This window comes from Talpa occidentalis, unplaced genomic scaffold, assembly GCF_014898055.3.
Source record: "Talpa occidentalis isolate TD23 unplaced genomic scaffold, MPIMG_talOcc4v2.1 talOcc4.12, whole genome shotgun sequence".
Taxonomy (NCBI): Eukaryota; Metazoa; Chordata; class Mammalia; order Eulipotyphla; family Talpidae; genus Talpa; species Talpa occidentalis.
In genome coordinates, this window is record NW_023601212.1 from 28,144,048 (window position 1) to 28,165,386 (window position 21,339).

The window sequence follows — 21,339 nt, forward strand, 5'->3', positions numbered from 1 at the left end:
TCGTAACAGGGCCAATTCTTCTCTTGCTCTCGAAGAACTATAGTCACAGGAGAGAAATCACAAAGGCTGATGATCAATAAACACCAATAAGACTCAAATGCCCAGTATTCCCACCATTCTCATCTCATTATGTTTAAAATATATAGCAGCTGCCATCTACATTTTACTTTGTTACAAAAGCAAAGGCAAACGTTTGACAGAAAGGTGGTAATTAGAATCTTATTTTCTTACATATTCATGTATGACATCAAAGGAACAAATACCCTTGTACTATATACTACTCTCTCCCACCCAACACACACACATACACACACACACCCCCAGCATACAACCTCTCCACATTGGAAAGACAAAAATACTACCATGGAAATTTGTATTCAGATAAATACTAATACAGATCCAATAATAATCATAATCTGAGGTGCATTTTATCACTAACAACTTGAAAAATCAATGCCCAATACAATCACTTTAACAAAATGTCCAGCGGTTTATTAAAGCTGACTGTATGCATAGCCTGTGACCCAACAACTCAACTCCAACTCTGAGTCCCACCAAAACATGCACATAGGTTCACTAAAGGCATGTGTAAGAATGTTCACAGTGGCATTCTTCATAATATCCAAAATCTAGAAACAACCTGTCAAATAATAGATTGGGCTGGGTCTTGTCCCTGGTTCCTGGAGATAACCTCTAAATCTTTGGAATTTCCCAAGTGATAAGAGTGTCTTTACCATTTATGGTGGTCTCTGACCAGACCTGAGTTTAGGCTAATGAGAGGACTCTGGATGGGAGTTGTCTGCGTAAGAAACCCAACCAATGACTGCAGGATTGGGGCTTTGAGCCAGGTGATATCACTCAGGAAGGGGAGCAGAAGCTGTAGGGTAAGTGCCATCACAGGGCCAATGAGTCCATTGGTCATGCCCAAGTAATGGTGCCACAATAAAGCCTCTGGGCACTGAAGCTCAGATGAGCTTTCCTGACTGGTAATCTTACATCAGTGTGCCAAAGAGGTGACACCATCTATGGACCTCCCAAATCTTGCCTTCAGTGAGTCTCTTCATTTGGCTGGCCCTCATGTGTATCCTTTAAATAAAACTGTAATGGTAAGTACAACACTTTTCTGAGGTCTGTGAGTCACCTCGAGAATTATCAAACAAAAGGGTAAGGGGACTCCTTAAATTGTAACTAGCTTGTCAAAGTGCAGGAAGTATGGGAACTCCAGAGCTTGACGCTGGTGACTGCCCTTAACCTGTAGACTGCGACCTAGCTCCAGGGGGTTAGGGTGAGCATTGCACTGTACAACCCAAATTTTCAGCTACAGTACATGAACTGTGGTGCATTCACACAACAGAACACCCAACAGCAGTGAGAATGAACAAGGGATGAATCTCACATACATAATGTTGAGCAAAATATGCCCACACACTAAAGTGTACATATATAATTCTATGATATAATTGTCAGTAACAAGCATCTCATATCTGTGGTCTTAGAAGTCAGGAGCCAAGTCATACTTGGGAGTAAGAGGGAGTCAGAAGTGGGCACAAGAGACTCTGGGGCACTAGTCATGCTCTGTATCTTGATCTGGGTGCAGGTTCCACAGGTATGTCCACTCTGAATATTCAGGCTATTGACACTTGCTCTGATAATTCTGTAAGCAGATTACACTTAGATAACATTTCCATCAAAGACTGTCAACGCCTGCCTGCCTTGCTATGTCCTCAGCGATCACAACCAGATAGGATCATCCTCTAATCCAGGTTCTAATTTAGCATTTGGAGGTTTTCATTAAATTAAGTGCTATTTCCTGTACTCAGGGAAGAAATGTAAATATATGTCATTGTCATTTGATCCTAGAATTTGACAGAGATGTGCAGCTCTAAAAAACCTACTGGAAAAGCCTCTTAAATACATTGAGATGGAAGAATTAGAGGTTACATATTGAATACATGCAATTTAGAATTCATATAGAAAACATAAAATCTTAAAAAGTCAACCACCTTTCCTTTCTTCCTCAGAAATGTCATGAATTTTCTGGTTCACAAACTCAGCATAGGATGCAGCGTACCAAACCTGCAAGAACCAAACAGATCATCAAGAACTACAGGATGCACCAGTTGTTCCTAGCATGCTTAAATTCTTTATCCTGCTTACAAAAACAATTCAGGCTTTTCCACTCCCCACAAAAAAACAAACAACAAAAAAAACACCCCACAGTGTGAACTGACCCCTTTAACATCAGTTTGCTGATGGCCAGTCATGAAATTCATTTGCCAAGAAACACAGCATGATTTTCCTTTAAAAAAAAGTTTTTGTTATTAGAACAACTCCACAAGAGATTACATTTATAGTCTCTTCATCTAAATAAAACAGCCTCTTCTGTTTTTTTTTTTTTTAATCTGTATTTCAACAGAGGTTTTTACACAGCTATAATCCCAGTGGCTTCCACACCAACATGCCACCAAATAACTTTCACTAGGATCACCAAGTATGTCAAATGCTGCCACCACCTGCTGAGTGTCTTCCTCCTAGCCCAGTGACTGACTCGTCTGGCTCTTTTTCCTCTCCCTGATTCTAAATTTTGGTCTTCAAAGGTTAGTCCTAGTCCAGAGCATTCTTATTTTCCTTATTTTAACTCCACCCATTTCCAACCAACTCTGTGCTAAAGGCTCCCAAGACCCTCCATCCCAGACCCTCCTTCCTCTCTATTCCCTCTATGTACCTGCTTCCGCTTACCTGATATTTTGAATGTTTTACAAATTGCTCAAATATCCAGAACTGAATTCTAGACCTTTCCCTTATCACACCCTGCCTCTCCTAGCCATCTCAATGAACACCTTACTTCCACCCAATTGCTCAGACTTGAAACCTCAAGGGTATCTTGATTCCCAGTTTTCTTCCATAATCCTTCAGCAAGAACTACTGATTGCTCAGATGTTCTCCATCTCTACTTCTCTCACCTGGATGCGTGCCAAGATGAGCAGGTGCCTGGAGTTCTACCTGACCTGCTAACAAGACCTTTCTTTTACACTCTTGCCTCTGCCAACCCAGAGTGGTCTTATTAAACACAATCAGGGCCCTCCCTGGTGGCGCAGCGGTTGAGCGCTGGGTTGCGAAGCTGCCCGCAGCCTCTGCAGCGCCGGTTTGATTCCCGGCTGCTCCCCGGCCACCAGAGGAGGGCCCCACATGGTGCGCAGACCTCTCCTGCCGCCCGCTGCTCCCCTTAGCCGTGTACTTCGGTCCTTCTGCCTGCTCTGCTCCCCGCTCTGGCTCTGGTGAATTCTCTCACCCTCCTGCGCTTCTGACTGTACCCAGTGCATGTATAAACGAAACAAACGAACAAATAAATAAATAAAAACATGCCTCTATAAAAAAAAAAAAAAAACACAATCAGATTTCGTCATTCCCTAGCTTAAAAGGCAGCAACAGTTTCTCATTTTATGATAAACCTGAAGTGCTCCAGGATGGTCTCCAAAGGGTTCCGTGATCTGCCCCTACCTCCCTAAGCAATTAAGCTCTTACCACACTCCCTTGCCTGCCCTTCAGCCAAAAGGCCCAGCTGGCAGTATGCCAAGTTCTTTCCCACCTCAATCTCTGCCCTTGCTGTTTCACCAGTGGGAAAGATGGGTTCTTCATCTTCACCCCTCCCCTCACCCATCTACATCACTGACCCCTTTATTCCACAGTTCTCAGCCTAAAGATGTATCTTCTGCAAGGCCTTCCCTATCCATCACACCCAAATTGCCCCTTTTCCTGTTATTTCCTTTTACATTTCCTTTGTAGCATTTACGACATTCAATATTTGCATTTACATCTTTCCACCCATCTCCCTTCTACAATATAAATTCTCTAAACATAGGGAAACCAATCTCACTTTTCCTAGTAACTGTAGGAGTTCAACACATTAATCACTAAGTGAATTAATCATACATAACTGTTATGGAACATTAACGATATGGAAATATAGATTTACATTGGAAATATTTATATTGAAAACATTTATTTTTAACTATGGAATAATTTCTATGGCATCTACATTCTGTAATTTACTTAATCACAATCCTGTTGGTTGGATTTTTATCATCTTGCAAATATAAATTCTACTCAATTCCATATTTCCAATATGTGTCTATTTCATATTTTCACATTTCAGAAATCAGAATGGGTCTCACAACCCAGAGCATTCTAGTCACTGCCATAATGTACTTCTTTTTCTTTTTAAGGATTATTTATTTATGCATACAAACTGTGGTACAGGCCAGAGGTGTGGGGGAGTAAGAGAATTCACCAGAGTGGGGAACAGAACAGGAAGAGTGATTGAAATACACAGCTGAGGGGAGCAGCAGGCGAGACAGGAGAGGTCTGCTGCCCATACGGGTGGCTCCCTGGCCGGGGATTGAACTCATCGCAGTGGCTGCGGATAGCTTCATAGGTTGTGTCTTAACCCATTGCGCCACCAGGGAGGCCCCATAATGCACTTCTAACTGCTTCCTCATTGTTCCTGCACCCACTTGTGCAAGCCTTTTGTACTATTCTCACTTCATTCAGTTCTGCCCCCTATTGACACCCCATGGTTGTTAACACTTGTCAAGCAACATAACGAGGGGGCAGGGAGGGAAACTGCCATCTTCCTCAGAATAAATAGAATATATTTCAAAGTAATTCAAAGCTGATGTGATCACCCAGCAGGAATTCTCATTAAGATTGCCAACAGTAAAAAGAAGAGAATAAAAAACTGGAAAATTTAAAAAGACTAAAAAAAGATAAGTTAAAATATGGTATTACAAAATTCTAACATGTCTAAGCCCTATCGTTGTTTATAATTGTTTCCTTAGACTAACTTTCAAGGAGGACTGGGTTTCAAGGATTGGCTTACTCAGCCAAGAATATTTTTGCTGTAAGTTGCCAAAAATAGTCTGCAAAATTTTGTAATTCTGTACTGAATGTTTTTTGTTAAACTCTCACATTCATTGTACTATATCCATTTATTTTTGCTAATTTAACAAAAATAGCAATTCACAGCTATTTTAAGGGTTTTTAAAATTATCAATGCTAAAACAAATTTTTTAACATTTCTTTATTATTAAATCTTCCTCCAAATAAAGTCTACTCCTGGCATTTGTCCACCTGACCCTAGGATTTAATGAGGATAGCAGTGTACAAATTCTGTCTTTATATTTCAACTTTAAAATGTGTATTACAATGATTCTGTTGCTTCCTTTTTATCTGTTGTTTCACTTGTTCATTATGCTGAAATATTAGATTTTTATTTAATTGTTCCTGTCTGTCTTTCCCTCTACAGGTCTACTTACTGCTTTAAGGATAAGATGACCTGGGCCTCCCTGGTGGCTTGGGGTTAAGTCTCAGAGTTATCACTGTGATGGCCTAGTTTGATCCCTGGCCAGGAAGCTAACCCACATGTGCAGCACACCTCTCCTGTCTGGCCTGCTGCTCCCCTTAGCAGTGGATTTCAGCAAATTCACCTGTTCTGCTCCCCATTCTGTCTCTGTTGAATCCTCTCAGCCCCTGTACCTCTGGCCTACACCCCAGTTCTTCTATGCAAAAATAAATTTAAAAAATTTTTTAATTAGAAAAAGATACAATAATCTTCCACCATTAAGAAGTACTCTAGTTTTTTCTTATTAAGAATTTACTGGGCTAGGTGGTGTGAAAATCTATTTTTACACATTTTCACTTGGATTTATGGGTTATATAGTTGATGATTAAAAGATGTGGGTTTTGTGCAGATTTGGAACAAAGTCTAGGTGTTTTCTCCTCGTGAAGAGCTCTCTTCTTCTCACTTTTACTGAGGCAGCAAGCAATGCAGTGCTGCCGTGCTGACAGGACCATCGTCACCTACTTGTCACTTCTATCAGGAACATACAGAGTCCTCTGACCCCTCTTTTGGCCATTTCCTATCACAGCAGAATCATAGCAGAATTTTTATTATGACATCAAGACTAAATTTTTTTTTTTTTTAAGGCTTAGGGCTACATTTATTTTTTTAAAGATTTATTTATTTATTTATTTATTTATGCAAGTACTGGGTACAGTCAGAAGCGCGGAAGGGTGAGAGAATTCACCAGAGCCAGAGGGGAGAGCAGAAGGCAGATGGACAAAGTACACTGCTGAGGGGAGCAGCGGGCGGCAGGAGAGGTCTGCGCGCCATGTGGGACCCTCACCGGTGGCCGGGAATTGAACTGGCGCTGCAGAGGCTACAGGCAGCTTCGCAACCCAGCGCTCAACTGCTGCGCCACCGGGAGGCCCAAGACTTAATATTTAGACACATTTCGACAGATAGTTATCTCTGAAGAATAGATCCCTGAAATCAGAATTCAATGCATAGTATTCTTTAGGTAAAATGAAACATTCTGATAAAAACAAAAATCTTGCCCATACATTAGAATTCCACTTTCACAAGATCACCTGTTTCCCAACTAATTTTTCGTTAGAGTGTGTCAATGATGTTAAATCACCCCATCTTCCATCACTCCATCAAAAGTACTGCTCCCCAAAAGAACTATTTCCTTACTTATAGTCATAGGTCTTCGTGTGGAACTCTGGTAGACCCAAATATCAGCTAGCTTGTTTATGGGATTACTATAGATGCCCAGATATAGCATCCACTCAAAAAGTAAGTAAAAATATAAGGAAAAGGCCATTTTTGTAAGAATCCCTTCTAAGGGGTAAAAAGACTAAGAAAAGCATTAACAATCACTATTCCTAGCAAAGGCACCCTAACCCCAGCTCTGTACCTTCAGTTCTTGCTTGGGTTCCACATTCTTTATCGTTGTGTAATATACATGGTGGCCATATTGGTAAGCCACCAGGTTCTGCTCCAGGTGATTCTGGCTGGACGTACACATCATCCAGTTACAAAGAGTCTCATCAGACAACTCAAACCACAGGTCTTCATGCAAGTCCCTGTCTTTTCTGTCTCCTTTATCAAGAGAAACCTGCAGCCAAAGAGAAAGTAAAAAGTCATACACACACACACACACACACACCACACACCATACACACCCCACATCTGATGTCATAACACAGGAAATACTGCTCCTTAAATTACCCATATATCCTGATTCTTCCCTTTGTATCTAAAAAGATACTGAAATTACATCGTGTTCAATATCAAGGAAAAGGATACTTATAAAAGACTCACCTGTAGGAGAATTACCTGGCAAAACCTAGCAACCTGATTATAGTTTCAGTTGATGTTTCATTATTACCTAACATATTTTTTAATCTGCAAATAAAACAGAAAATGCAAGCAAAATACTCTCCATTTCATTAAACTCACTTCTTTTGGGATTCAACTGCATTTATTTATAATGTATAAGCTGGTGACAGGTATTTCTTTTTACAAAGTAATATTCTTTCTTGGAGATCTTGAGCATTCACCAAAGAAAATCCCCCATAACAGCAGCTGATTTCTCAAAAAAAACAACCCCAAATAGTTTCCCTTCCTTCTGTCCCTTCCTGGTATTCCAGAGTGGTTCTTCAAGAAGCAGGCAATTTTTAAAAAAGCAAAGCAGGTTGGAAAAGAGCAAAAGCACCAAAAGTAAGGAAAAGATATCAGTATGAACATTAACCATACAGTGAACTGCTCATTAACAAGAGTCAACAGGAGAGAGCTGTTTCAAAATTAAAAGGTGTGTTTCCTGAAAGCAGCACTGGCATTTAGCAGATGACATGAGTCTACATAAGTTTCCTTATGTTCCAGTCAAATCTGTTTGTTTGTTTGTTTTTTAAGTTGTCACAGCCTAAGTGCTGAATTGTGTAGCTCACATTCATATGGTGAAGCCCTAACACCCTCAAAGTTGAAAATGTGACTGCATTTGGAGGCAGGGATTTTCAAAAGAGGTGATTAAGTTAACACAAGTTCATGAGAGTGGGTCCTAATCCAATCTGACTGGCGTCCTAACAAGAGGAGGTAGGAAACAGAGACACCAGGGGCAACTTTGCAGCAAAGGATGACCACATGCAAAGGCAGCAAGAAAGCAGCCATCTGCAAGGCAAGGCAAGAGGTCTCAGAGGAAACTATCCCCTGCCCAGACCCTTATCTTGACCTTCCGGCCTCCAGATTGTGAGAAAATAAATGTCTGATGTTTAAGCTACCAAGTCTTTGATAATTTGTTTTGGCAGCCCTGACAAACTAATACAGTCCCTGACAACTACACCATTTTTACGCTAGAATTAATCATCTAATGCCCTGGGGCAATGCCCTGAAACTACAGTTTCAGGTGATCTCCATTTCATTGGTAGGAGAAAAAAGTTTTCACTTAAAACAAATTAAGCAGAGAAAGAATAATATTACCAAACAAGGTGCACGAAATTGAATCAAGAAACTCAGTAGGAAAATGTGTTTTCCTTTAAAAACCACTAAGAACAAGTATGAACTATGATAAATCATAAATTACCTTTAGATGAATATAACAGTCTTTCAGCTCGGACTCTCTGACGAGGGGTCCCTCCACAGGACCAAACTGGGTGCGTTTGGGAATGCGTCTTTTGGAGAACACGCCCCCCAGAAACCTGTCAATGTAGAGGACCAGAGGGAGGCTGGCTCTGGCTCTGGTGAGCACCGGCCGGTTGGGGATAGGGTGCAAGGGGCCATGCTTTGGGCACACTGAAGAATGTGCATTATTACACTCCTCACACCCTGCAAAAGAGCAAAAATTTTGAAGTCAAACTCCAGCTTCACTTATCTCAGGTAATAAGTTCTAACCTGAAAAATCCACAAATTTAAGTTTTAAAGCCAAAATTAAGTGAAGTCCTAGGTCACACCACCCATTTGATTGTAATACATCAGCTTTCATAGACCAATAAAGCCCTGTCATTTTCCTCTAAAATCAGGCAGAATTATTAGCATATACGTGCCAAAAATAATATGCAGGCTGTGACTTCTTTCTCTACTGGATAGTAATTTGACTAGTGGCCGCTAAATTTACAAGTCAATTATAAAAAGAGAAAAAAAAAGAAGAGCTTATTAGATTAAATGCTACAAAATCTACTGAGACAAAATAGGTGAATCTTATAGTATATAAATTACCCCAAAAGGTATTTAAAAAAAAACTGACAATATTCTTTAATCTGCTCCCTCAAAGGGAGTCATAGAAGCCTCATTGTCTGGGCCTGTCTGACTCAAACAAAGTGCTATACAGTTTGAGGTATCGATGGACACTGTGTGAGGATAAAGTTCAAAGGGATGAATTCAACATCCCAGCCTTCATGCACTTAAATGACACGACCTCACAGGACGTGTATTTCTAGCTCCCTGTAGGAGTGATCAGTTTCACTAACCATTCACATTCACAATCACTCCCTCCTCCCAGTAGTGCCCATCTGTACAGTAGCTGTTAGAACTGAATGTGGACAGACACAAAACAGAGAAAAGTGATTAGACGACCCACAGATCACACTCACGAGCCTCAACAAATTTATTAAACAATCATATTTTATCCCAATCTGGCTGTGTGATGACTTGGATTTTGATCTCTACAATTCTCCAATAATGGAAAGCTTGTTTGTATTAATACTTATTAGATGAAGTGACTGCCTATTTGACTAAGGAGCTACCTTGAAAACTTAAATCTCAGCACTATCACCGGCCAGGGGGCTAGCCCACATGGTGCAGCAGACCTCTCCTGTTTCTTCCTCAGCAGTGTATTTCAGTAGATCTGCCTGTTCTGTTCCCCACTCTGTCTCTGGTGAATCTTCTCACCTCCCACACCTTTGGCCTGCACCCCAGTTCTTCTATGCAAAAATAAATAAATAAAATCTTTTTTTAAAAAAGAAAGGAAAAAAACTCACACATTCAAAGAAAAGCAAAACAAAGGAATTCTCTATGGGTTCAGGATTGGATGTGAAGCTGAACACTGGCCCCATGCAAACAGGTTTTACCACCACCTCATAGAAGGTGCCAGGAAAAACATGACCAAACCACATATGCTCTGAAGAGCCTCGGTAATTCAAGTAAATGAGATAAGAATTTGGTTGTGAAGCATGGAAAACAAGCACTGACGTGGCGGGGGTGGAAGCAGGAGCCCCAGAGCCCACAAGCAGGGAACACAAAGGGCTGTGGATATTGTGGTTGACCCTGACACACAGGGTCAGGTCACCTGAGTTTGACACTTGACTCTCACCCCAAGTGAGCATGACCTTGTGGAAACTACCTACATCAGAAGACTGTGGGCCCCCCCCCGGTGGCATAGTGGGTTGAGCACAGCGCTGTAAAGCTGTCCGCAGCCTCTGCAGTGCCGGTTCGATTCCCTGCCAGGCAGGGAGAAACCCACACGGCATGGCAGACCTCTCCTGTCTCGCCTGCTGCTCCCCTCAGCAGTGTATTTCGGACCTTCTACCTGTTCTGCTCCCCGCTGTCTCTGGTGAATTCTCTCACCCTCTCATGCTTCTGGCCTGTACCCAATGCTTGTATAAATAAATCAATCTTAAAAAAAAAAAAAAAAAAAAAGACTGTGGAGACATTAAATGAGTTAGAAAAAGTGATGTGCTAGTGCCTGAGATAAAGGCGGCATTTTTAAAAGTTACGGTGAAGAGCAGTCATGTCACAAAGCACAATCATTAAAGCTGAAGTGGCTGCATATCCCAGGACTGGACACACTCAGCACAGTGGTTTGGTAGCTGGAGTCCTGGTATCAGAGAGGCCTGGACTCAATGGCTGACCTGCCGCACAGCCCTGTGTGATGCTGAGCAGTCCGCCTTCAGCTCACCAGCACACCAGAACACGGATGTGCCTGCTCAAAGGCTGTGAGGACTGCGTGGGACAGTGCACACCACGTCTGCAGCCAGGAAGCCCCTGGGCAACATGAACTTCGGCCCCGCTCATGCACCCACACAAGGAACAGCTCTCACTTACATAGGTCATGCGGGTCGAAGGGCCGAGGCGGGTCTGGCTCCCAGTCATCCAGGTCTGTGTCCTCCCCCTCATCTTCCTCGTCTTCCTCAGTCTCTTCCTCCTCTTCTTCCTCCTCCTCCTCTTTGGCATCCAGTCTACTCATAGGATTCTGCAGAGTTGCCAAAGGGTCGGAGCCATCCACACTCTCAATTGCAGGTAATACCTGGTTATGCACCGGTAATGAGGCCTGGATAAAGTTTAATCACGAAGTTAGCACATGCTGAAGGCCAGCGAGCTGATACATACACACACAATACAAAGTTTTAGTGGAAGACATTCTTTGCACTAGTTCCCTTGAAGGTTCTGGAGAAGTTATTTCCAATGATAGGCTGCAGCAAAGAGTCTGTCTTCATTTTTGCTGGTCCTGCCCCACATCTGGACAAGCTGATGAGGAAGTCTGGAGTTTTGAACCTTACAAACCCCTGACTGCATGTCAGGAGCCTGGATACTGACCCCAATCCATAACCCCAATAAAGCCTGACACAGCTTTCCTTGCTCTTGCAAATCATCTCACACCTGCTTGAAAGGTCAGCCCTGTCTCCCTGGGGACTTCAAATAAGTAAGTACTTAACTTTCCAAATACTCTTTGTGCAAGTTATGGTATCATTAGTCTCAACCTCACTCAAGGTAGGTTTTGGATGGGTGCCCCACCTGCCTTTGCACTGAAGATTTGATGTATCTTCAACTCCTTCACTCTCACATGCAACACACGACTAGTAAAACTCAATGGTTAACAGTTCTCTTCTACAAGGCCCAATGAGCACCATAAGTCATGCTGAAGCTATGTCCCTTTCCTATCAATAAACAAAGTCTTTTCCTTTTTTCTTTCATCTGCCCATATGTTGTTTTCCTCAGCTTGAATGTTCTTCCCTCCCCAATCTTCTAAATGTTCCAGTTTCTCTATGATCCATCTCTAACAGATATATCTCTCCCTTTCCCCCAACTCTCTGCTCTGCTCTCCTCCTGTAGCACCTGGAGTCACAGAATCCCATCCACAATATCATTCAGCCTCTGCTTCAACACTTCATCCCCTCCCACAGCAGCCAAGTCATGTTGGGATAGTTCAGTGATGATTTCTGTCGAGTCAAGATCTCCCAGTGGCTACCTTCCAAGCATTGACAAGGACCTACCACTTTCCTCTTGAGTTAGAATGAGTTGAATTCTTCTGCCACAGGAACAAATTTCCTCAAATATTTCAAGACCATATATTTCAAGACCTTAACTCATTTGATTATTTCTCACATGGCCCCATTTCCAGGTCCCGCATCATCTTGTTGTCTTCACTATCTCCCCAGTGGAGTCCAGATTTTTATAAATACAGCATCAGATTGTATGACAGCCACTGATCTACAACTGGTCGGTTCTGAATCTGCAAATAACTAAAATGTCTCAGTTCTTTTTTCTGTCCCTCCACAGACCGCTATTAAACCATTTTCTCCTGCTGAGGACTTAGATAACTGGTTTTTGCTTAAATGCATAATTTTTGCATTTTATTTTATTTCTCCAGTAAATTTATTTTATTACTTTTCTGTTCTTCCAGTCTGCCAATACCTTTTAAAATCTTGATTCTGATATCTTACACATTAGCTATCCCTTAGATCTTAGGACGCACTGCCAAACACTGTCTAATGTTCAGTTAGCATGAATTTTCACATGAATGAATCTTGCCTCTCCATCTGCACCTCCAAGACCATGGGGTTTGGAGTCAGACAAAATTGGTTAAAATTCTAGCCCAACTATTTAGCAAGTTAATACATGTCTCTGAACCTCAGGTCTTTTTTTAATCTATAAAATGGACATGGTAATACAGAATTCCTAGGTTTTGTGAGGATTAAATGAAACAATGTACATGAGGTCAGTAGTAGAGTATCTAGCATTTAGTAAGTGCTCAGTATTCATAATAACAGGTTATTATTACCATAAGTTCTTTGAGGACCAAGATGACATCATGTACTTCCTCTACAACCTTAGCAAACAGTTATGAACATGTAGGTACTTAATGAAGATTAGTTTGTGGAAAGATATTTGGCCCTTTGGGAAAAGACATCAATTCCTTTAGGCATCAAAAGGAATTCTGCTGCTATTTGCAGAAACATCCTTTTTCTTTTTTTTAAAATTTTATTTTTATATTCCCCATACAATTGCAACCCCCTTATTTTGACCCCAATCCCTCCTTTCCCTGCCCTCCCATAGTGTGTCTCTGGTTCATAGTTGTTTGTTGATTTTGATTTTTTCTTTCTTATAGTTATTCATTTTCCTGGCCCCTTATTTAGGTTTTCTAGATTCCTGCTATGAGTGAGACCATCCGGTATTTTTCTTTTTCTTTCTGGCTTATTTCACTGAGCATGATCCCTTCCAGCACCATCCATGTTGCTGCAAATTGCATGTGTTTATCTTTTTTTTTTTATAGAGGCATGTTTTCTTTCTTTCTTTCTTTCTTTGTTTTTGTTTATACATGCACTGGGTACAGTCAGAAGCGCGGGAGGGTGAGAGAATTCACCAGAGCCAGAGCGGAGAGCAGAGCAGGCAGAAGGACCGAAGCACACTGCTGAGGGAGCAGCGGGCGGCAGGAGAGGTCTGCGCGCCATGTGGGACCCTCCTCCGGTGGCCGGGGAGCAGCCGGGGATCGAACCGGCGCCGCAGAGGCCGCGGGCAGCTTCGCAACCCAGCGCTCAACCGCTGCGCCACCGGGGAGGCCCATGTTTATCTTTTTTGAATGCTGAGTAATATTCCATTGTGTATATGTAACACATCTTCTTGATCCAGTCATCTATTTTGGGCATCTGGGTTGTTTCCAAAGCTTAGCTATTATAAATAGTGCTAAAACTATTAAGTGCTAATAGCTATTATAAATAGTGCTATAAACATAGGAGTGCAGGTGCTCTTTGGAATTAATGTTTCTGTGTCCTTTGGGTAAATACCTAGGAGTGGAATTGCTGGATCACATGGAAGCCCTATGTTTAGTAGGTTGAGAAATCTCCACACAGCTTTCCATAGTGGTTGGGCCAGTTTGCCACTTTTCTCCACATCCTCACCAACATTTGTTGTTGCTAGTTTTTTTAATATGTGCCATTCTCACTGGTGCGAAATGTATCTCATTGCAGTTTTGATTTGCATTTCCCTGATTTCAAGTGAAGAAACATTCTTTTTCAAGTGTTCATCCAAGTCTAAGAATTTCTTGAGTTCTATATAGAAACAATATCATGGATGTTTTAGTCTGAACTGCTATGGCAGTTAACAACCATCACCCAACATTTGAAACTCTTAGGCTCCAGAAAGCAGATAAAATCAGTTGCCCCAAATAGCATATCCATGTTTTTGCTGTTGTTTTTGTTTGTTTAGGCAAGTGACTTTCAGTTTCCTTTTATAAATTGAAGCACCACTGGCTTATAACATTTATTTATGTATATTTAACACACATTCATTTAACCCAGGAGCTCAGACATTTACATGAAATTCCACCCCTGGAGCTCAGGGCCTTTTAGGAGCTTTATATTGAAGGATAAAATTATTGGAGATGCTTCTGCTTCAGGTTCAACAAAAACAGAATAAAAAGCTCACTGAGGTGAGGACTCCTCAAGGAAAGAGCTGGGGACATCTGGCAATGAAACTGCCTTTGCCACCTCTCCTGTGTAACCTCATCAGCTTCTCACTGCAACAGAGCTACTCAGTTCGCATTTACTGTCTCCGAGAGCAGTTTTCGTATCACCCTTTATTTTAAGTCACTTAAAATTTATGCCAGCCCCAGTAGTAAATGTTATCACACACTGAACTAATCAAAGCATCTCATTCACCTCTACTCCTCACAAATTCCTTATCTCTTTGCAGAGCCAGCCTGAGAGACTGAATTCAGCAATTCAGTTACTCCTGTGAAACTGTGATGCATTTATTTTCCCAACAGATGCTGCTAGAAACTGTGGTTAGGCAAGGTTGATGCTGGCTTTTCGCCACTGCTTAGGAAGCTGACATTAAAATAGTACCAACCACCTTGTCCTCCCCCATGCTGGAACTCTTCTGAAAGACTGGGGCAAAGGAAAGGCTTGAACACTTCAGCAGTATCTTGAAAATTGCATGCCAAAGCAGTGGAACACATACCAGAAGCAATTGTTGAAAAGGGATAAGAATCAGTGAAGAGGTTCACTTGTAGCTAAGAGCTGTGTATATCTAGATATTTCTAGATAGCATAGATATTAACACAACAGACTTGTTCTATAGATTTGTTTAGTTAATAATTCAAACTCAACTGACATGTACTGAATGTCTGGCATATAGCTAACATCCACTGAGGCCACATAGTTCCTAAGCACAGAATTGAAATCCAAGTTCTGCTCTTCCCCCAACATTACAATGGCCCCTGTGGAGTAAGGACTGTTCAGGAAGGGCAATGGAGGAGGTAAACATGACACACACCTTGAATACCCAAGCAACAAGGAAACCACAAAGGCTCCTGAGGCACTAGCCAAGCAGTAGGGCACTATGCCAATTTTACTTAGAGGAAAAGAAAAAAACAGACACTTTAATCCTGTGCATTTTGTCATGCACAATAAAACACGGTAGGAGTGAAAAGAATTTGTCAAACTGATGGTACACTTTTTCCTTCCCACTTAATATCACTGCCTGTAATTATATCTGAAGCTGTATTATGCATTTCAGGATACAATTTATCTGAGAAGTGAAAGATGAAACTCCACTGGACAGCAGCAAACACAACAGAATGCTCCTGGATTCCTACTGAGACCAATTACCAGTGCACATATTTTCTTCTCAGTGTGTGGGGAGTCACACATGCTCATTTTCAGAAACAAAGAAGGGAACCGTGTTTCTGGGTCTGGAAGGGATGCATAGATGAATAAGGCTGCAAAAGAATTTTGCCACCATTGAAAACAGGACCCTTTTTGCTAAGGGGATAAAGAAACATCTATCATTTGTGTTAAGCCCTCACTCCAACTTTCTTTCCAGAATTTATCCCAGTCACAGAATAAACTGACAGTCACTGAAATGTCATAGCCTGAAATGAAAAACGTGCCTGTTGAAAGATAACAGCAATCAAGAAAGATGTTCGGCCAATAGTTTACTGCCTTGTAAGGTCAGGTTCACAGAGCTACTGAATACAGCTTTGCTTTGGTGCAAAACAAGGCACAAGCAAATTATTTCTGGAGATTGGAGAAGATGAAGGGCCCTGTGAGGTGCAAGCAGCCGCAAAATTACTAATTAAAACTAAGCCTTAAAAACAACAACAAATGCCTTTTTGCCTATCAAATTAGCAGAATTTTTGCTAAGACCTAAGGAAAAGGATGCATGGAAATAGGCATTCTCCTATATTATGAAATAGTAATGTAAATTTTTTCAGCATCTGAAAGTCAATTTAGAAAGTCTTCTCAAAATAATGTTCCCATTGGCCCCCCTGGTGGCGCAAGGAGTTAAGCACTGCACTATGAAGCAACCCGCAGACTCTGCAGCACGAGTTTGATTCCTGGCCTGCAAGGGAGCAACCCACATGGTGCAGCAGACCTCTCCTGCCTCACCTGTGCTCCCCTCAGCAGTGTACTTTGGTCAATCTGCCTGTTCTGCTCCCCACTCTGTGTCTGGTGAATCCTCTCACTGCCCCCCATCTCTGGCCTGTACCCCAGCTCTTATATACATAAATAAATAAATCTTTAAAAAAAAATAATGTTCCCATCTATAAAGGCAAATTTCAAACATATATCAAATAGACAGAATTTCATATAACCATCACTGCTTCAACCATCATCAAGCTAGCCTTGTTTCAACTATACTTTCTCTCTCACTAAATAATTGTGAAGCAGATCTCACGCATTACACATTTTCTTCTGCTACTAGATCAGTAGATATGTCTAAAAGAGAAGGACTTTATATTTTATATATTATCATACCTCAAAATTTATTCCTTAGTATCAAATATCAAGTTAGTGTAAGGATTTCTCAAATTAGGATTTCATAATTTTTTTTATAGTCAATGTGCTCAAATTACAACCCAAATGAGGTCCACATATTGTATTGACCAATAAGTGTCCTCTAGTCTATAAATTCTCTTTCCCCTTCTTTTCTTTTGCAATTTATCTGTGGAAGAAATCAGGTCATAAGTCCTTAGGCATTCCTCCTACAGAGCTTCCCACAGTCTTGGTTTTGCTGATTGCATCCTTGTGTATCTTTTAACCTGTTCCATTTGCTTTCTAAAGCTGGTAGTAGAAAAAAAAAAATAAAGCTGGTAGTAGAATCCAGCAGCTCAATCAAATTCAGGTTCAGTTGAGGTGGGGGTGGAATACTTCATATGTGGTAAATTGCAATAGGAGGTACACACACCAGAATGCCTATAATGAATGGTTCTCTCTTTTTAGTGATATTAACAATGTTCAGAGGGTTAAGCTGATCCATCTTCTATAAAGTGCCTCATCAGCTTTTCCTGATGGCTTCATTGCCTAGACCCATATTTTACAGGAAGATGAAAAATGGTGATATTCAATGTCAATCACCCCTCCTATTTATTAGTTGGCATGCTTCTATAAATAAATTTCCCTCATCAAGTAATTGTTCACCTCAGAACATTCTGGGGGAAAGACTAGATGGATTCTTTCCCGTCATTTAAGTTTTCCAAATAATGTGGTGGTCCCCTAGCATCTTCAAAAAGTGTCCAATGAGTTATTTCTTTTAATATCAATATGAACTATAGAGTTAATATATTGCAATCAACTGTAAATATTTCCCCTTTTTTATGGGTCAAATTACCCCATGTTGACCCCTGCAAGTTCTATCAGAGATCTTTCCATAGCACTGAACATAATTTTTTTTAAAGATTTATTTATCTATGCATACAAGAACTGGGGTACAGGCCAGAGGTGTGGGGGGGGGTCAGAGGATTCACCAGAGACAGAGTGGAGAACAGAACAGGCAGACTGACAGAAACACACTGCTGAGAGATGCAGTGGGCGAGTCAGGAGAGGTCTGCTGCGCCATGTGGGCAGCTCCCTGGCAGGGGATTGAATCCATGCTGCAGTGGCTGCAGACAGCCTCATAGGCTGCATCTTAACCCCTTGCACCACCAGGGAGGCCCTGAATATAAGTTTTTATTAGCTTCCTTGAATTCAGGTAAGACCAGACCTCTCAGGCACATCTTGTATATTTCCTGCCCCAGAACAAGAATCTGCCATTTCTTTGATTCCTGTCACTATAAAATGAAAAGATTACATAGCCTTTTGCTACAAGATTGCCTGTATTTTAGCCTTTAAGTAGCCAGAACTAGAAAACACGATTTTTAAGAAGAAAGTATAAGAAGAAAGATCATAAAACTGAGGACTATGTGGCAATAAAATTAGGAAGAAAAGATCCTCCCCATAGCCCACTCCCACCTATGCCCTACAGCATGAATGAATCTCCTGAGCATACTGCTGAACAAAAGAAGTCAGACAAAAAGGAAACCATACTGAGTAATTCCATTTTATATAAAGTTCAAAACCATGGAAAACTAATCTATGATTTAGAGTAGCCACCATTGCAAGGAGGGAAAGAGAAGCAATGAGGAGGAAGCATGGGGATGGTTTCTAGGAGCCAGTGAGGTTCTGCTGTTTAATCTGAGTTTTGGTTATGATTACTTCATGCTATAACACTACATTACATGCTTAAAATATTTGCACTTTTCTATATGTTATAATTTAATTTAAAAAAATTTTTTTTTTTAACTCATAGCAGGAATTTAGAAAACCTAAATAAGAGACCAGGAAAAAGACTAATCAATGCAAAGTAATAATCAAAATCAACAAGCAACTATAAACCAGAGACACACTACAGGGTTAGGGGGGTGAGATGGATTAGGGAGGGGCGGGAAGAGGAAGAACTAGAGTCAAAATAAGGGGAGGGTGCAATTGTATGGGGAATATAACCAAAATGAAAATGCATACATTGTACAAAGATGAAAAATGATGTAAGAATTATATAAAATAAAATATTAAAAAAATTTTTTTTAAAACAGCATAAGGGAGGGGCCTCCCTGGTGGTGCAAGGGGTTAAGCACCACACGATGAAGCAATTTGCAGCCTCTGCAGCATGAGTTCGATCCCCAGCCGGCCAGGGGGCAACCCACATGGCACAGCAGACCTCTCCTGACTCGCCTGCTGCTCCCCTCAGCAGTGTACTTCTGTCAGTCTGCCTATTCTGTTCCCCAGTCTGTCTCTGTTGAAGCCTCTCACCCCCTCCCCACCCCACATCTCTGGCCTGTACCCCAGCTCTTGTGTGCATAAATAAATAAATCTTTAAAAAAAAAAAAGCATAAGGGAAATATGGTAGATATAAAGAAAACTATGTAAACAACAGAAAAGAACAGATATAAAAATGATTATAGATATGTCCATTATACCTCAATTTAAAGATATATTTTTAAAATCAACATGTATCTTTGCTGATTAATGGTGAGATTAAATAAAGAGTAAGAGAAATAGAATTTACAGAAATAAGGGAACATTTTGATATTTTAAAAATGACAGCTAATAAAAATGAAAGTGCTTAAGAAGGTAGAAAAATTATTATAGAAAAAAGTTAGATATGGGATGTAAAGAAGAGTCAAAATAGTCATGACTTATATTCCTAAAAAAGTGAACAGGTGAGAATGTTGTGACAAAGGAACTCTCCTACACTGCGGTGGGAGTGCAAACGGGTCCAACCACTATGGAAAGCTGTCTGGAGGTTCCTCAGTCTACTAAAAATGGAGCTACCATGTGACCTGACAATTCCACTCCTAGGGATCTACCCACAGGACACAAAACATTGATTCAAAAGAACACCTGTAACCCTATGTTTATTGCAGCACTATTTACAATAGGTAAAATCTGCAAACAACCCAAATACCCAAAAATAGATGACTGGATGAAGAAAATGTGGTACATATACACCATGGAATATTATTCAGCAATCAAAAAAGATAAACTCTTGCCATTCGCAGCAATGTGGATGGAGCTAGAAGGAATTATGCTCAGTGAAATAAGCCAGAAGGAACAAGAAAAATATCGGATGGTTTCACTTATAGCAGGAATATAGGGGAACCAAATAAGACATCAGTGTAATAAAAATGATGACAGTACAAAACACAACAAAGCAAAAACAGACAATTATAAACCAGAGACATCCTGCAGGGGAGGAGGGAGAGGGATCAGAGGGAGGGAAGGAGGAGCACAAGGGACTGAGGTGATGGTGCATGGGTGCATTGGTGAAGGAAACTCTATGGGGACTACAACTGAGGGGATGGGGGGAAGCAAATATTGTTTAAAAATGAACCATGATGTAAAAAAAAAAATTAAAACGTGAACATCCTGAACAAAACTGAAAAGACAATCAAAGATCTAAGAGAGGAAAATTTTTTCCAGAAGGTCAAGTGCAGTTTAGGGCAACATGATGACTCCAACCTATTTTTTCTTCTGTTAAAGTCAAGAAAATTCGCATTTTGATTACAATGCCATCTTTGGGTTTTCCTTTAAAATTAAAAAATGGCACAATGCCATTTTTTTCTCTGCTTGTTTATTTTTCTTTGTATGTCTGGAATAATATTTATCAACTGTTACATTAATGAGGATGTTTCTGGGCAGAATTTGTTTGGGTTTTGGGGTTTTTTTTAAAGATTTATTTTATTTATGCATAAAAGAACTGGGGTATAGGCCAAAGGTGCAGGGGCAGAGGGGTGAGAGGATTCACAAGAGACACAGTGGGGAACAGAACAAGACAGATTGACTGAAATATACTGCTGAGGGGAGCAGCAGGCGAGACAGAAGAGGTCTGCTGAGCCATGTGGTTAGCTCCCTGGCTGGAGATCGAACTCAGGCCACAGTGGCTGGCGAGAGTTTAATAGCACTGAGACTTTAATCTCTTTGCCACCATGAGGCCCTTGTTTGGGTTTTTATGTACTTTTTTGTTTTGTATTGCTTCAACTTTTTATGAAAAAAAAAAAATCATCACTCCAAAAATTAATGAATATTTCTATGAAAGACAAAATAGCCATTTCATTTACCTTTTCTGTCAAGTTGTAAAAGCTAATTAAAATCTGTCCATGGTTTTCTTGATCAAACCAATAAAAATTCACAGAAATGGATATGGTTTTGTCAAGAAAATACCTAATGACTACAAAATTATTAGAAAAGAACATTGCTACAAACTGTGTTTGTGTCTCTCCATAATGCACATGCTGAAATCTAATTCTCAGTGTATTGATATGAGGATGGAGCTCTCTGATGGATGATTAGGTCATGGAATGGACCCCTTGTGAAAGAATTAGCACCTTTATGAAACAGACCTCAGAGACCTCCCTCTTCTCCTCTGTTATGTAAAGACACAGCAAGAAGAAGGCAGCTATGAACCAGCAGATAGGCCTTCACCAGACAACAAATCTGCTGGCATCCTGACCTTGCACTAACTAATTA

At 40.8% G+C, this 21,339-nt stretch overlaps 1 protein-coding gene and 1 long non-coding RNA gene across 2 annotated transcripts in view; both read right to left on the reverse strand.

The window, feature by feature from the left end:
- Positions 1-21,339, reverse strand: part of PRDM10 (PR/SET domain 10) — a 103,749-nt gene that overhangs the window by 42,747 nt on the left and 39,663 nt on the right. The window contains exons 5-6 of the mRNA XM_037505639.2: positions 10,880-11,105; positions 8,424-8,665 (exon numbers count right to left, since the gene is read on the reverse strand). Of these exons, the coding sequence (XP_037361536.1) occupies positions 8,424-8,665; positions 10,880-11,105 (468 nt within the window). The remainder of the gene's footprint in view (positions 1-8,423; positions 8,666-10,879; positions 11,106-21,339) is intronic.
- Positions 9-6,848, reverse strand: LOC119240855 (uncharacterized). Its single transcript, XR_005124212.2, has 3 exons — positions 6,759-6,848; positions 2,004-2,076; positions 9-37 (listed from the first exon to the last, which is right to left on the reverse strand). It is a non-coding gene; the product is annotated as an uncharacterized LOC119240855 (long non-coding RNA).